The sequence below is a fragment of the Aulonocara sp. 'chitande type north' Nkhata Bay genome, linkage group LG2, assembly GCF_057382095.1.
Source record: "Aulonocara sp. 'chitande type north' Nkhata Bay isolate Kocher_YH1m ecotype deep benthic linkage group LG2, A_spYH_male_GT1.1, whole genome shotgun sequence".
Lineage (NCBI taxonomy): Eukaryota > Metazoa > Chordata > Actinopteri > Cichliformes > Cichlidae > Aulonocara > Aulonocara sp. 'chitande type north' Nkhata Bay.
In genome coordinates, this window is record NC_141345.1 from 18349475 (window position 1) to 18365253 (window position 15779).

Consider the following 15779-nt stretch of genomic DNA (forward strand, 5'->3'; position numbering starts at 1 on the left):
TACACGCATCAATTTGCAACGTTTGTAAAGTTCAACACATAAATTAGGGGATAACCAGCTTATACTGGAATATAATACAGCGAAGCTCCCAGTGATTCTGTGGTGCTTTCAAATAATTATTTTCATTGTTTATCATACTGTGTTATCTTTGCTGAGTCTTTCGCACTGTCCTTTTTTCTGTTTGCTAACTTCCTCTTCTTACATTACTCTATGAGTGCAGGCTGTATTATAGAGCATCCTGACTGGGTATGCCGTTGGGATGCAAGATGTTACTGTGCAGAGTTTTGGCGTGCTCTCTCTCAGTCTTCACTCCGAAGATTAAGAAGCTTTAGACCTGCAAAGGTTTGTGGTGTCATGCCCTGGCCCTAACCATGCAACATCAACTTTTGAAAAGACATGGCTGCACAACTTTGCACGTGCCTTCAGGGTTGCCCTTTTTGAATGAAGGAGAAAAAATGTCACAATAACAGCCTGCATCTCAAAGGCATACTGTGTCAGGGAACTCTAAAACAGCCTGCTCCTCTATACTAATGTTTCTTTCAATGTAAGAAGGGGAGGGTTAGGATTCTCTACAACACAGTCTGAAGGGGAAAAATATATGTTCTCCCTTCTAAATAAGAGGCCATGTTAACGCTGTAGCCTACACAACTGGAGCATGTGTTGATATGAAATGAGAAAAGGAGGTTAGAATACAGCCCGCACCCAGGAATGAGTAAATGTAAGGGCAAACACTACATACTATTACATATTAATACTAATATTTATAATCTAATGTGTGCCTATCCCTTTTAAAATACTAAGAAGGTGCTCTTTACTTACATTTTTATGGGATATTTGTTTCTGTTTCCCTTTGAACCTCCAGTTCTTTGCTTTTTTAAAAATCATAAATCACTGTGCAAAATATGGCACACGCTATAGTGTGCAGTCTGCCTGTACAAAGCATCCTGCGGCAGGACTGCGAGAATATTTTGCAGGTGGAGATGCAGTAGAAGCAGCTGGATCGCGCAGACCTCCGCCTCCACTGTCAAGCAATGATTAAACACAAAGGTAGGACGGAGAGAGAGGGACAGAAGAGCGAACAAACAAACAAGAACACAGAGAGCAGGATGAGTGTGTGAGGAAGGAGCTGAATCACATCACTCACTCCATCTGAACAAAAAAATAAAACAGACCAGAGAGGTACAACTGACCTCACAGTCTTGTGTAGACTGGACCTATATTTGTAGTCGGCGCGCGCGCACGAGTCCGTCTGAACTTGCTGAACCCATTTTCTGCGCGCGCTGAAAAATGTGCCAGGCTTGCAGCATCCCGCGGACGTCATGGCAACCTGTGGGGAAGCAGGCGAGCGCGGACTCGTAGTGAATGTGTGCTTGAGCTCGTGCACAGGTGTGCGTGAGCCGTCTGATGTGTTGTTGTAGTCTGTACTAGTAGTCGAGCAGGACGATCAGAGGGGAGAGCGGTGCAAGCAGCACCACCACCACCACCAGCAGCGGAGGAGGAGGAGGAGGCAGGGCGGGAGGCTGGTTTAGGATGTTGCGTCTGAGCTGTCGATTAGGCTGATCAGAGCCGGAGCTACGATGCAGTGACAGTCTACGGGAAGACACGCAAACACACGCAGCGGGGGAGAAGAGGGGAGAGCACCACGCGAATGCGCACGGGAAATGATCCGCTCCTAGACTATGGCACCGTCGGGCTCGCGTAGTATCAAGCGAGGCTGTCAGAGAGTTTTGTACTGGATCCCGGTCCTGTTCATCGCTCTGATAGTGGCGTGGTCATACTACGCGTATGTTTTGCAGCTTTGCATAGGTAAGAATGAGCTGTCTCGGTAGTAAGGGGGGATGATGTGTGTGTGTAAGAGAGAGAGAGAGTGTGTGTGAGGAAAGGGGAAATGCCCCTAACTGGTGTGTGTGTGTGGATTTTTTGAGATTGGGTGGAAACACATTTCCCTTTCAGCAGTTTGTGAATCAGGCTTGTTATTTATTTATTTTATTTTGGCATTCACAAGAATGTCTTTATTGTTCACGCAGTGTGTGTGTGTGTGTGTGTGTGTGTGTGTGTGTGTGTGTGTGTGTGTGTGTGTGTGTGTGTGTGTGTGGACAGTCACATGACAACAACACTTCAGCCAGTTGTCAGCATATTGTTGCAGGCAAGTGAGAAATGTGTATTTTCACAGTGCAACTGGAGGACTGTGCAGCCTGCTTTTATTATGAAGTATGTAGCACAGGGTGTGAGATTGGGATTGGACCATCTGTCTCAGATTATCTGATTCTAACGCCTCTATCAGCACTATCTTAAAGTCTTACTGTAATAGCTTCAGGTTCAGTTTGCAGTAGCTTCATCGTGTGACAAACACTGCAGGCATTATCCTATAGCAATAAAAGTCTCTTATGGCTTTAGTCAGGCATCCTTCCTTCACTTCCCCTCCTGCAGCTGATTATTGGGTGGCGCGGTTACAGACGGCGAGCCTCCTCGGTGAGCAGTGAGCACAAAGTTGACCTGGATAGTGAGTAATGGTTTCTAGGATGTCTCAGTGGAGTCTCGGCAGCCTACTCTTGTGCTCCATTTGGCACATTGTCAGACCACAAGGAAAGAAAATCTGCTCTGTCACAAAAAAGGGGGAAAAAAAGAAGGGGGGGGGGGGGCACAATAATGGAGAACATCTAATGAGACCAAACAGAAGCAGTTTGATGTTCTGGCTGATCGATCCTTTATCTGATCTTCTCCAAATTTAGACAGACACCAGAGCTTAGAGTGTGCAGGAGTCATAGTGTCATGACACAGCAGCTAGATCCTGTCCCACGATGAACCTCTTCTAGAATTACAGGTCACCACGTGTCTGCCGCCACCCACAAGACTTCTTTCATTACTTCAGGGGAATAGAAAAATAGCCTTTTCTTTATAAAACTGCACTGTTTTGCTGAACAACGGGGAAACAACAGCGATGCTCTCGGGTCACATGGAACGGGCTGATGAAAACAGCAGCAGCAGGCCAGGAAAGTGGCCGCTCGGGGCCAGCGTGCTCTCCGCAGCCATACACAGAGTCAGTTGTGTGAAAGCATCATCAGCTGATACAGCTCGCTCATCAGCTCATGTTAATCCCATTGTCTGGCTTACATAATTCACCCCCAAGCAATCTGAGGTTGACCCACTTTCCCGCAACCCCCCCCCCCCCCCCCCTCACCCACAACATCAGCCTTTTGAACAATCGATCGCCTTTTAAAGATTGTTAAAGAACTGAAGTCAGATGCTGTTTAGCTTCTTGTCCATTTTTGGAGACACTTTTTGTCAGGAATGCAAACACGATTAGGGAGCGCTGATCCATGTACATGTCCTTAATCAAACACACACACCGTCAGACTCTGGGGTTTTTATGCTGGCATGGCAACATGCACACAGTTTTTGACTGTGTGCCACGATTCAACTCCTTGGCTCACCTATTCTGAGTGTCTGTGTGTGTGTGCACGCTGCGTTACTGCCTGATTGCCAAAGATAGATGATTCCGTATGCTTAACTAATCATTGCTTTGAGGTAAATGTAAAAAACACCAACAGGAAATTTCCCAACAGGTCTTAACCTCTGCCTTTCTAATGTTTTAGTCCAGCGCTGAAGGTGTGTGTGTGTCCGTGTGTCCGTGTGCAGGTTTTTTTGGGATGCTCATCCAGGTGCTCCTGTCAGCCTCCAGCTTCACCCGGTCCCTTCAGTGGGAATTCACACACTCAGACACAGACACACTCGCTGTGCAGGATGCTCCTTTGTTTTTCACTACCTGTACTCAATGCTCAGCTATGGAGGAACAATGAGTCAAACTGTTTCACAGGGAGCGTGTTGCATATTGATTTTGTGACTGGTGTGAGACCCGACGTTGGGACGGAGGCTCTACAGAGTCAGCGTTTCTCCGTTTTGCTGATTTCAATTCAGGCGCTGACTGATGGCCGAGCATGTTGACAGTCACAATGAGAACCACCCCACACGTGGGTCATCCCCAAGTTAAGGAAGAAATGCATATGTGAAAAATCTGTTTCTGGTAGTCTGACTGTGCCTTTTCACTGTTTCCCTTTCCATTCTTCAGAGTCCATTGAAGACACAGGAGAAAAGGGTAAGTGCTTTATAATGGCGTTTATCATCCTGAGCTCCATGAGGCAGCTGTTCTCTGTTAGGTGTTGAGCTGAGTGGCCTTTTAGTCTTTGCAAAGGTAAGCCCTCCAGCTGGAAATGTGCCATTGGGTTTTGTCATTAAACTGTATGTTTAAAGGTTTTTATTTAGTGTGCATTTCACAATATGGAGGTAAGTTCAAAGACACCAAATGAAGACAGGAGTGGTTTGTTTTCAGCAGTCTTTTTAAGGAGGGAAGTTGGATGGAGTTAAATATTCAGACTCTCCAGAGGATAAATCCTGATAACTAGTAGCATTTAATGTCACCGACAGGTTAGATTCCACCTATTTTTTAAAAAAGAAACATGGCTAAATAATGTTAAAATGCATGGAAATATAAATTAATTGCTTTGTCAGAAGACCTATTAAGCTGTTACGCTGTAAACTTCATTGTCATAGTTGGAAAATTCCAGTTACATGAAACTGATCTCAGTTCAGTTCAATTTTAATTATATTGCGTCTTTGTCTCTCTTCGGCCGCTCCCTTTAGGGGTCTCCATAGCAGATCATCTGCCTCCATCTCACCCCGCCTCCAGCGTCGTCCTCTGTCACACCAGCCCTCTGCATGTCCTCCTTCTCTACATCCTTCTCTGAGGTCTTCCTGTTTTCCTCCTGCCTGGCAGCTCCATCTTCAACCTCCTTTTTCCTGTTCTGCACACGTTCAAACCATCTCAGCCTTGCCTCTTTAGCTTTAATCTCCAACCTGAGCTGTTTTTGTCCATTCTGGTCACTCCCAATGAAAACCTTTGCATCCTCAACTCTGACACCTCCAAGTCCGCCTCCTGTCTTATAGTTTATTACAATTTATAACCTCACTACCATCTTGTAAACCCTCCCTTTGTTTCTTGATGCTATCCTTCTGTCACAAACCCCCTGATGCTCATCTCCACCTGCTCCACCCTGCCCACACTCTCTTCTTCACCTCTCTTATGCATTGTCTGTTGCTTTGGATGACACCAGGCATTTAAGCTCATCCACCTTCACTACCTCCTTGCATCTCCACTGTTATACCTCCACTATTCACGCAGATGCATTCTGTCTTGCTTCTACTATAGATTTTCATTCTTCTTCTCTCCAGAGCATACCTCCACCTCCAGACTCTCTTTCACATGCTTCCTACCAAGTTTCATGAAATTCAGCTCAGTTGTTTTTGCTGACAAACAGCAATGGCACACTTCCACCCTGGCGCTCGCTTTAGCAGAGGAAATAATCAAAGAGACTCTCTGTAAATGGATTCTGTGCCTGCAATAAAATTTCCATCAGCACACACTTAAGGCATCTTAAAAGTAATTAAGCTGCATACTGAAGCCATGATTGGCTCAATGCTGAGTTTATACAACTTGTTCATTGAGCCCGATTTCTCCTTCACTTTGATTTACACCGTCCCAGTGTTTGGCACAACAACAAATAATAATTACCGCAGGCTGATTTTTTTTTTTTTTTTTTTTATAATTGAAGTCTTTATTTGTTTTTAACATTTCACAACACTAAAACAAACAAAACAACCAACAAACAACAACAGAAAAAACCCCCAAAATAAAATATAATAAAAAAAACAAAAACAAAAAACAAACAAACAAAAAAAAACAAAACCCAAATCAGTTAACTCAAATCTTTAAGTCATTCCCTTACTGAGTGCCTACACAAACAAACAGTGCAGCAAGCGTACAACATGACTAAAGATAATTGCCCTGACCAAATAAGTTCCAACCATCTCAGCCAAAAACACGTCCCCACGATTTGTCAAAACCCTCCCTATCATCATTAATCCTAGCCAAGAGTTTTTCATACGACACCATTTTCAGCATAGTTTCTTTCCACCTATTATATTCTGGAGGAGACGGTTCCTTCCATACACTGAGAATAACTCGAGCCGCTGCGATAACCCCCACCTTTATAACCACAAAGTCATATTTTGAAACCCCAGGTAATACTGACCGATCCCCTAATAAGCACAGTCTTGGTGACAGGGGTATCATCAAACCAATCCACCTTCCTATTTTGTCCAATACTTTTTGCCAAAAGGGATAAACTTTCCCACATTCCCAAATAGCATGCATAAATGTCCCTGGATCTGATCTACATTTCCAGCATACATTACTGGGACTAATTCCCATTCTATAAAGTTTGGATGGAGTGAAGTACCATCTGTGTATTAATTTATACTGAGTAAATTTACCCCTGGCCTCTCTTATATATTTATCAGAGAATGACAAAATTCTGCGCCAGTCTTCTTTAGAAATTGCACAACCCAGATCCCTCTGCCATATAACCCTCAAGTTTTCACATATCTCTTTTTTTGGATTGTTAAACAGTTTGTAGAAAACCGCTGCCCTATGTGCTGTACTGGACAATTCTAAAAACTCCACCACCATATTCGAGCTTTGAGCAAATTTTCCTTTGGTAACACAATCCCTTATTTGTAAATATTTCCAAAAATTATTTTCTCTTATCAAACCGTATTTTTGGGTTATTTCAGCAAATGACATAAACACTCCCCCTGAGTAAAGATCACTTATCCTGCGTATGCCTTTGACGAGCCATTCCTTCCAGAACACAGTTTTCCGCCCAATCCTTACAGCAATATTGTTCCATAGCGAGGTATAAGGTTGTCTTAGATGAGATGCTCCACACAACTTGTGCACCTCCACCCAGACAGCTTTGGAATACCTGAGCACTGGGTTATCATGAGAGTCTTGTCCATTAGTTGCCGCGCCCTGCGAGAGAACATCCAAAGGTGTGAAGGGGCTCGCTAGTTCCTGTTCGATCTTCATCCAGCTCAGCTCAGAGCCCGATCCTGTCCAGTATTTGGCCAGTCTTGACAATTCAAAAGCTAAATTATACAACTTCACATTTGGGAGGGCCATTCCCCCAATGTCTTTAGAGGCCCACATTTTCTTTATATTCACTCTCGGCTTCTTGTTATTCCACAAAAAATCTTTGATTAACTTCTCAATTTGACCAAATATGTGCAAAGGAATTCGTACAGGTAACATCATGGAAACATAATTGAACTGTGGGACCACCATCATTTTAATCACATTAATTTTACCCCATAATGTAAGATTCAATTTACCCCATTTATCCAGATTTGTTTTTATCTTTAGGAGGAGAGGTTCCACATTTGAAAGCATAATATCCTCCAAGTCGGGTTTTAATAATATTCCTAAATACTTCATACCTGAAGGTGAGTACTTAAAATTGAATGGAGTAACGCATCCAGAATGACATGATGCTGACAATGGCATGCCCTCTGACTTGTCCCAGTTTATCTTATAACCTGACAACCCTGAAAATGACTCAACACACGTGAGTAGCGCTGGTAGAGACTGCATGGGATCCGTCAATACTGCTAAGATGTCATCAGCATATAGAAACAACTTGTGTTCCATACCCCCTGCATGAACACCTCTGACACCCCTGTTTGCTCGAATAGCCAAGGCCAGCGGTTCTAGAAATATTGTAAAAAGCAACGGGGACAAAGGGCACCCCTGTCGGGTCCCGCGAGTAAGATGAAAAAACCCTGACACCAATCCATTTGTCAAAACCGCTGCTCAATCGGGAAGCCATCCAAGCCTGGCGCGCAGGCTGATTTTTAATACTCTACCGATTTTCCAATGAAAAAGGCGAAACTGAATCACCAACATCGTTCTTGTTCAATGGAGTGTACGCGCACCGCTGAAAATTGACGCTGGTGTTCTTCTTTCTTGTTTTTGCTTGCAGTCGTATACTTGCTGGTGTACCATGTCGTTTTCATCATGTTTGTGTGGGCGTACTGGCAAACCATCTTCACCAAGCCCATGAACCCCCTGAAGGAGGTGAGTGTGTCCGACCGTGACGCAGCGTGCATGTCGCAGTGTGAAGGGAAGCTGTAGTTTAGCGCTTCCCCGTGTGATTGAATGCTGCATTTAGACTAATAATACTCTCCAGTGGAAGTGCCTGGATCTGCACTCTTAATGGCTCTGATCCTGGCCACAGCACTTAAGCCCCGCGGGGTGAACGCATGCATACATCTTAAGAGAAAAGCCACGGTTGCAATTTCCACAGAGGCGAACCGCAGACACGCAGGCAGCAATCATTGGAATAAAAGTCCAGACTTACATGTGCTGTGCTGTTTGTTATGGTTATTTGTTTCCAGTGTTCGGTTATAAATTGTCCCGGTGGCTGCGAGGGCTGGAGAAAGCCCCCCACCCCACCCCAAAAAAAACACCAAAAGAAAACCCAGAAACAAATGGAAGAAAGTGCCCTGCTAAGTTGGCTTTCACAGTAGTAGAAATTCCCGCATTACTGATTCTCACACAGCATGGGGCTTGTCTGGCAGAATAATTCAATCGGTTTTAACAAATGCAAAGGGGCGGTGAACAGCAGTGATGGGAGATTGGTCTGCTGATAAATCACAGGTGTTGTTTGCCTTTCCCTCCGTGCTCTGCCCTCCATAGTTTCACCTGTCCCACTCTGACAAGGAGCTGCTGGAGCGTGAAGATCGGGGAGAGTCTCAGCAGGAAATCCTGAGGAGGATAGCCAAGGATCTGCCCATCTACACCCGCACCAACTCCGGAGGTACAGTAACGGCACGCGGTGCCGCTGAGGCAGAACAGCTGGAATAGTCTAGACTGACGCGCAGCTCTCAGAGCTCATTTCAGCGCCTGTCACCTTGTTAGTCTCTGGTCAGGAGTTAGGAGAGGCTGCTGGTACTGCTGCTGACGGCTGTGTGATTGAATTGGCTGTGTCTCCTCAGCAATCCGTTTCTGTGACCGCTGCCAGCTGCTGAAGCCTGATCGATGTCACCACTGTTCAGTCTGTGATAAGTACGGCTCCTCGCTCATGCACCTTTAGAGAACAGACCGCACTATTCGCCGCACGCAGGTGCACAGAGAGTTACTCACAGTTTCACTGACGTCTCACCCTGCTGTGTTACAGATGCATCCTGAAGATGGATCACCACTGCCCCTGGTATGGAGTGACTGTCTTTTATTTAACACACAGTATTGGATTATTGACACTGCATTAGTGCACCGCTGTACTCACATGCACTTATGCTCTTTAGCGATATAAATTCCCTTTCAGTAAAGCCCCACAGCAATAGAGTTTCACTGCAATCCATCATACTGAGATTGCACCACATTGCCAGAGCATTCAAGATAACTAGCAAACAGGCCTCGTTTAGACCACACAGCCCAGCCCACTCTGCCCTTAACAGTTTCATAATGGAAGTGTTGCATATCAGGCTAGTGGAAAAAAATATAGACTAATTTTTTGGTGGAATTTTCATTTCTGCTTCCAATAATTTCATCATCACCTCTGAGCAAATTTCGATTCGGTGTTCCAGCTTTCATTTTTATCTAAGTCAGTAAAGCCTTCTGGAAAAACAGAAAAAGTTTCCCACCCCTGACGTAGATGCACAAACAGCTTGATTTGATACTCTAAGCTACCAGCGGGTTCTGGCAGCAGAGGGAGACAAGACAAATCCGATCCTAGTGTGTCTAATTTTTGGTAAACACGATCAGCTTGTTGGCTCTCTTGTGAATAATGCACCATATCTGGTGTTCAGGGGAAAAACAGGAGAATCAGTAGGAACTGTGTATATAGTTTATACTGGGACATGAAGCAATAAAATCTGAGATTTCTAGTTATTTATTTAATTAGCTGGTTTTATTTGGGAGTGAAACCACACACACCTGTGCTGGCCTCTGATTGGTTAAAAGGACTAATTGCTGGTTGATGATTTTTCCAGCTAAAAAACACAAACAAATTCACAAACACCTGATAGAAACACTACATTTCTGTCACTTTGCTGCCTGGCAGACTGTATCTTCCCCTTTTGTTGACTGAGCTATGCGTTTTTATTATAAAAACCCCTTTAAAAAGCTGAAATAATAGACACAAATGTAACAGCTGCTTTCTGTCGGCTCCCTCCCCCTAGCCCATCCCTGCTGCTCTGCACAGCGATGTAAAGGGTGTCCGAATTGTCTCAGGAATATTGAAGTGTGCATACAATCGTTTCCATCAGCAGCCTGTGTCCTTTCATCCATTCGTTATTTTGCAGGGTGAACAACTGTGTGGGATTCGCCAACTACAAGTTTTTCATGCTGTTTTTGTTGTACTCGCTACTCTACTGCCTTTTTATAACTGCTACGGATCTTCAGTACTTCATCAAGTTTTGGACTGTAAGTACGAAGCGATCATGGTGTAATATGTCCGTGCGTGAATGTGTTGTTGTTGTTGTTGTTGCTGTTGTTGTTTTTAAACAACTTGTTTAATCACAGATGAATATTTATGTTTTACCCTTTTTCACAAGGCTGGAGGTAGAGCACATTTCCGCCTAAAAGAATACCTGGTATGAACCAACCAGCTACTAAATTAGAGACTGCTTCCCTTAAAACAGCTAGTTGAAGTCTCTCCAGTTAGAGAAAACCCGCTGATGAGATTTAGTTTATTCTTGTGTCAGCTTTGTGCCGGTGTAGCTCTGTTAAAGTGTGTGTGTGTGTTTTTCCCTTCTCAGAACGGCCTCCCAGACACTCAGGCAAAGTTCCACATCCTCTTCCTCTTCTTCTCGGCCTCCATGTTTTCCGTGAGCCTGGCTTCGCTTTTCATCTATCACTGCTGGCTCGTCTGCAAGAACAGATCCACTCTCGGTAGGTAGCGTCCTCCGCGCCCGCATGCGTGCGTCTGTGTGTTTTGAGTTTTGACGCAGTGTTTGCAAAGCCTCAGCTGGACACCAGCGCTCTGTTTTCTAGGAATCTGCCTCCTCTGTTTGCACAGCATCGTCTTTGCACTAATGATGAAGGATGCTGTATGCCTTTTCCCCCCCTTTCTCCATCTGTCACCATTCTCATCAGCACACTGCCTTGATGAGCCTCTTTGGGCTGCTGTCAGACAGAGGAGTTTCCCATTATGCGTGCACAGTGGCACACTTTGTCCCTGTGCGTGGAGGAGAGTGGATTATCCAGAGGAGTATGTTACAGTGTAATGCAAAGACACAAGGCTGGGAGCAGTAAGCAGCTTAGTAAGAGACACTGATACGGTGTTCAGAGGGAGAAGTCACACCTGGCGAAACAGCCTGAGATCTAGTTTTTCCTGCACAACAAAGACACTTTGATTCAGAGTTGTTTTCTCGATGCCACAGTTCAGCCTGAGCGGGTCCCGCGATGATCCGCTGTTTGATCGAGCTCCAGTTTAAAATTAGCAGATTGTGCAGAGGCTGAGGAGGGAGTGCTGTGTTTCTAATTCTTCTTCTTCTTCTCCTCATCTGCTGTTACAGAGGCAGTGCGTTCTCCTGTGTTTCGTCACGGCACAGATAAGAACGGCTTCAGTCTGGGCTTCAGCAAGAACTTCCGCCAGGTGTTTGGCGATGAAGTCAAATACTGGCCAATCCCTGTCTTCTCCAGGTGAGCTCATCAAAAGCAGCTTGAAAACCACTTCTCAAATACCAGACAAAGCATTTGAACCAGTCATAAATGATTAACACCAGCCTACAGAGGGTTATTTTACAGTTTATAAACCCCGATGACCACTAAAATTTCAGTCTAGCCTGAAGAGCAATCAGGTCAGAGACTCGAGGAGCTGCTTCAGGATACAATAATGTGATCAGTAGAATTATAATCATCCCACACCTGCTGAGAGGCTAATATGTGACTGAAAAATGTCCAAGCATGATATCAGAGCATTCTTTTATGTTTTTTTTCCCCCTGGTATCTTAAGTAAAGTCATACAAACAGCCTATTCAGAATGTTATATTATTAGATCAAAACCAGCTCTGAATAATGCCGGCATAAACATTTACACTTACAGTCATGTGGGGAATTCACATTTATCTTCTTCATAATCATGTCCTTCAGGCAATGTTGTAAAAAAAAGAAGCAGTTTAGGGAATTATTTTAGCATATTTAAACACAACGTTGTCAAAGCAGCCGTGAATGAATGAAGTCAGCAGTGAGCTCAGGGATTGCTGAGCATCGCCACTTAGTTTGAAACAAAATGGTTCAAAAGAGACAGAAAGTCCCAGAAGAGACAGCAGCAGAGCATTAGATCTCAGGAAACAGCAACATCACCGCTGTGAGTTGATGCTGATGCTCCAGTTTTGCAGCTTAAATATTATTTTGTGACTATACAGCAATTTGGCAGTGACAGCTATATGAACTGCAAAGTAACAAGAATCTGACCTGCGATAAAAATGGAACATGGACTTCCTGGATGTCACGTTACAATTAACTACACGCCAAGCTATGCTGTTATTTAAATGTAAATATCTGATGTTTTAAAGAGAAAAGCTGTAACCGTGCTTATTTGTGCTGTAAAGTTGGATTTTTTTAACACTGTAGTCGATGGGGTTTGACGGAATGTTGGTGGCGGGCTCAAGTGGCCACTAGAGGAACTGCAGCTTTTAGCATTTCACAGCGGTTGGTATGAATAGCAGTTTTTGGTGGCTAGTGTTACCTAACAACACTGCATTGCATAACTAACTTTGCAGAGTCGTTTTCCTGCCTTGATTATCCATACATGCTTTAATGTTTAGCTTTTTTTAATCCTATAATTTCAAGGGACTCATATTCAGTAAAAACATACACAGGTTTGCTTTAACAGAATCTGCTTAAACTTAAATATGCATCCATAACATAGAACACTTACAATCTGCAGTAATTGGATCATGACAACTGTGCTTCTTCTTGTCTGGTGGCCTTACAGTTTAGGCGATGGCTGTTCGTTCCCAACCTGCCTGGTGAATCTGGATCCGGAGCAGCCCTCCTCACCAACTGGCTCCAACCCAGCCAACAAGAGGTGAGTAAAAAATAACACCATCCAATTAATATGTGAACTCGAGTACTTTACAGAAACAGAGTCTGCACAGCTGCATATTAGCCTATAGGGGTTTTATCAATTGTGCAGATTTAATTATGCAAGAAAATAGATCACCTGTTAGCAGCTCCATTATCAGTGATGGGTCTCCAGGTTTAGATTACAGGAACATTTTGCATTGATTTTCACCCCCGGTTCTGTTTGTGTAATCTTAGTGCAGCAGAGGGCCGTCAGTTCCCCTCCAAACCACTCAGAGAAAGCCAGAGTCGTCTGCTCACCAGCACCCCCTCCTGGTCAGAGAATGAAACTGCAACGGACAAGGACAGAAAGGGTAAGATGATGCTCCTTCTGTAGGGTTCTCCGCAGCTGCTTGATGATAAAACAGCAGCACTGTACCAAGGTCTTGAGCCACTCATTTTCAGAGGAATGGTTTTTTTTAGTAGCTATTGATCAAAGGCTGAGGTATGCCAAATCACACGAACCAGACTGAAAATCAGGCCTCATGGGGTGATGAATGCAAATTTGAAAATTTTGGCTCAAAACATTGTTAGTATGCGCGAAGGAGGTCAGGAGTACGGTGGCCCTGAGAGGCCAAACACACTGCAACTTAAGAAAACACCAGCAATAAGAAACACGTTGCAAAGCACACAAAACAAAGGGGAAAAATGAAAACAGAAATAGGAAAAAACTGATTTCCAAAAGCAAGGGAAGTGTTTTTGGGGAGACAATAACTCGACGGACCAGTTACAGGAACCAAAATATGCTAAGAATTGCTCTGGGAGACACTTAAAAGAAGTGGAGGATCTATCGGTTTTATGAGGAAAGAAAAGATGAGAGGTAAGTGTGTTAGCCTAACTATTAGCCTAAAAATTCGTCATCAGTATTATATGAATCATCAGATTAACACACACCTAGCATATTTTGGTTCCTGCAACTGGTCCGTCGAGTTATTGTCTCCCCAAAAACACTTCCCTTGCTTTTGGAAATCTGTTTTTTCCTATTTGTTTTCGTTTTTTCTATTTCTTTTTTCCTATTTCCGTTGTGTTTTGTGTGCTTTTGCAGCGTTTTTCTTATTGCAGCGTTTTTCTTATTGCTGGTGTTTTCTTAAGTTGCAGTCTGTTTTTGTCCACTCAGGGCCACCGTACAGGAGAGACGGTTGTGTTGACAGCCATCAGTAAAACACGTTGGAGGCTCTGTAATGGTTTGGGCTGGATTCCCCTCGGTCGTGTTTGGGATGTTGTCATAATTTATGGAATTATTATTCTTTTTTGCATGGCAAAAATCCCAAACACGCAGTGCAGTGAAATATATGTGTGTGTGTGGAGCACCATCAGTCATGGATTGCTGCACCTATTTCCCATTTTCCAGTTAAAATGTTAAAAACTGAGTGCGAGCTCAGGAGTTTTGCACAGTACTGCACTCCAAGATGTTGAGTAATGTTCCACCTGTGTGTTTGATTCAGGTGCCAGTAACCCAGGGATGACCATAGAGAACGAGGCGTAACCACGTTTGACACTACAAACCAGAAAAGTATGTTTACGCTCACGCACACCTTACCTGCAGAATGAGATTCAGGATTATATTTTTAAAATTCACGTTTCCTTGTTTTGTCTCGCAGGTCTATGCTGCCCCCTCCTCTGTGTCCGTGCCTATCAGAACGTGACGTGGTGGTGACATCATATTTGTCGTTTTCCATTAGTGCACCATGCTTATGAGAGACTGACTTCGCTAACAAACCGGAGGAAAACATAATAATCGTCATTTACTTCTCTTATCGTTATTATCTGCTGCTGCCTGAAAGTTGGAACAAGTCGACCGTATTTGAAACTGCATTCCAATTATCCCGTTTTCTTTTTTCTATACAGACAAGCACAGAGCAGCAACAAGAGCGGACTTTTTGCACTTTGAACTATAAGTGAGCTGCTTTTGTACGTCCCAGTTCAAAAGTCTGCAAGTCTGTTCGTTTTCAGTCGTTCTCACAGCGTAGCGCTCGAGTAGATGCAGTTTGCCAAATGTTTGCTCTGAGTATAGATTAGTAGTGATGTTAATGTGCTATATAACTGACATTCCTTCAGACATTTTTCTTTTTCTGTTTCTTTTTTTGTCGTTTGAGGGGCTGGGGGCAGGTTTCTCCACCCGCTGTGTTGAGTATTGTGCAAGTTGATGAAATGATGCATGCTCTCATCTCAGGATGTCAACGCAAACACACCTTGTGAAGTGAACGTGTCCCCCGCCCACCACAGAAAAGAGTAGTTAGTAGTAATTAAATTCCAATAAGGGCTCTGCTAGATCTTTATAGCATATATGAGGATGTTGCCGTCACACCTAAAAGCTGGTGGTGCTCTGTGCGTATGACAGCGCCCCTCCCCCAGTCCCCCCTCCTGCCAAATATGTCCTACAGTCTGACGTCAAACTGCTGGCCAAAAAGCTTCCCGACTGTTCTGTCTATGAAGGGCCCGCCAGCAAAAACAAGCCTTTGTGCGATGCTGCTGCAGATTCTGTTGATTGTTTTAATATCTCACATGTTGTGGATGTACTGCAGAGCAAAAAAAAGAAAAGAAAAAAATCTGCTCCGGTCGCTTCGTGTGGTTCACTTTGACCGTCTGAGGCTGGAAACGATTAAAAGCGTCACTGAAAATTAAAGAATGTACGCTCTTCTCAAAACAAAAAGCTTCATAGTGACAGTCAGTGTTCGATCTCTATTTTTCTATTCTTCTGTGTATGACTTAAAGACTATATGGATGTGAGAGGCAATGTACTGTACAGTTGTGATGCCTTACAAGAATAAAATGAGCTCATCTTCGGTCTCACTCGATTCTTTAATGGAAGAAC

At 43.9% G+C, this 15779-nt stretch overlaps 1 protein-coding gene across 5 annotated transcripts; it reads left to right on the top strand.

The window, feature by feature from the left end:
- The first annotated feature begins 1335 nt into the window (after positions 1 to 1335).
- Positions 1336 to 15754, top strand: zdhhc2 (zDHHC palmitoyltransferase 2). 5 transcript variants are annotated; one of them, XR_015131109.1, is made up of 15 exons: positions 1340 to 1806; positions 4070 to 4096; positions 7875 to 7969; positions 8591 to 8711; positions 8890 to 8959; positions 9072 to 9104; positions 10198 to 10318; positions 10450 to 10488; positions 10654 to 10786; positions 11413 to 11539; positions 12837 to 12929; positions 13163 to 13278; positions 14410 to 14477; positions 14566 to 14862; positions 15074 to 15754. XR_015131109.1 is itself a non-coding variant. In XM_086307051.1 (14 exons), exons 1-13 carry the CDS (start codon positions 1680 to 1682, stop codon positions 14448 to 14450), a joined length of 1143 nt encoding a protein of 380 aa, XP_086163177.1. In that variant the 5' UTR covers positions 1340 to 1679; the 3' UTR covers positions 14451 to 14477; positions 14566 to 15754. The 5 variants fall into 5 exon arrangements, 4 of the variants coding, with proteins under 4 accessions (XP_086163188.1, XP_086163177.1, XP_086163194.1 ...); XM_086307051.1 differs by having other exon boundaries at positions 14566 to 15754; XM_086307068.1 differs by lacking the exon at positions 1340 to 1806 and adding an exon at positions 3171 to 3971 and having other exon boundaries at positions 14566 to 15754.
- Positions 15755 to 15779: the final 25 nt, after the last annotated feature.

Bases quoted from the DNA above. Each gene is read 5' to 3' on its own strand.
- zdhhc2 (XM_086307051.1), top strand. From the start codon at position 1,680: ATGGCACCGTCGGGCTCGCGTAGTATCAAGCGAGGCTGTCAGAGAGTT. The intron at 8,960-9,071 runs GTACGGCTCCTC...GCTGTGTTACAG, and splicing joins CACTGTTCAGTCTGTGATAA to ATGCATCCTGAAGATGGATC. The intron at 12,930-13,162 runs GTGAGTAAAAAA...GTGTAATCTTAG, and splicing joins TCCAACCCAGCCAACAAGAG to TGCAGCAGAGGGCCGTCAGT.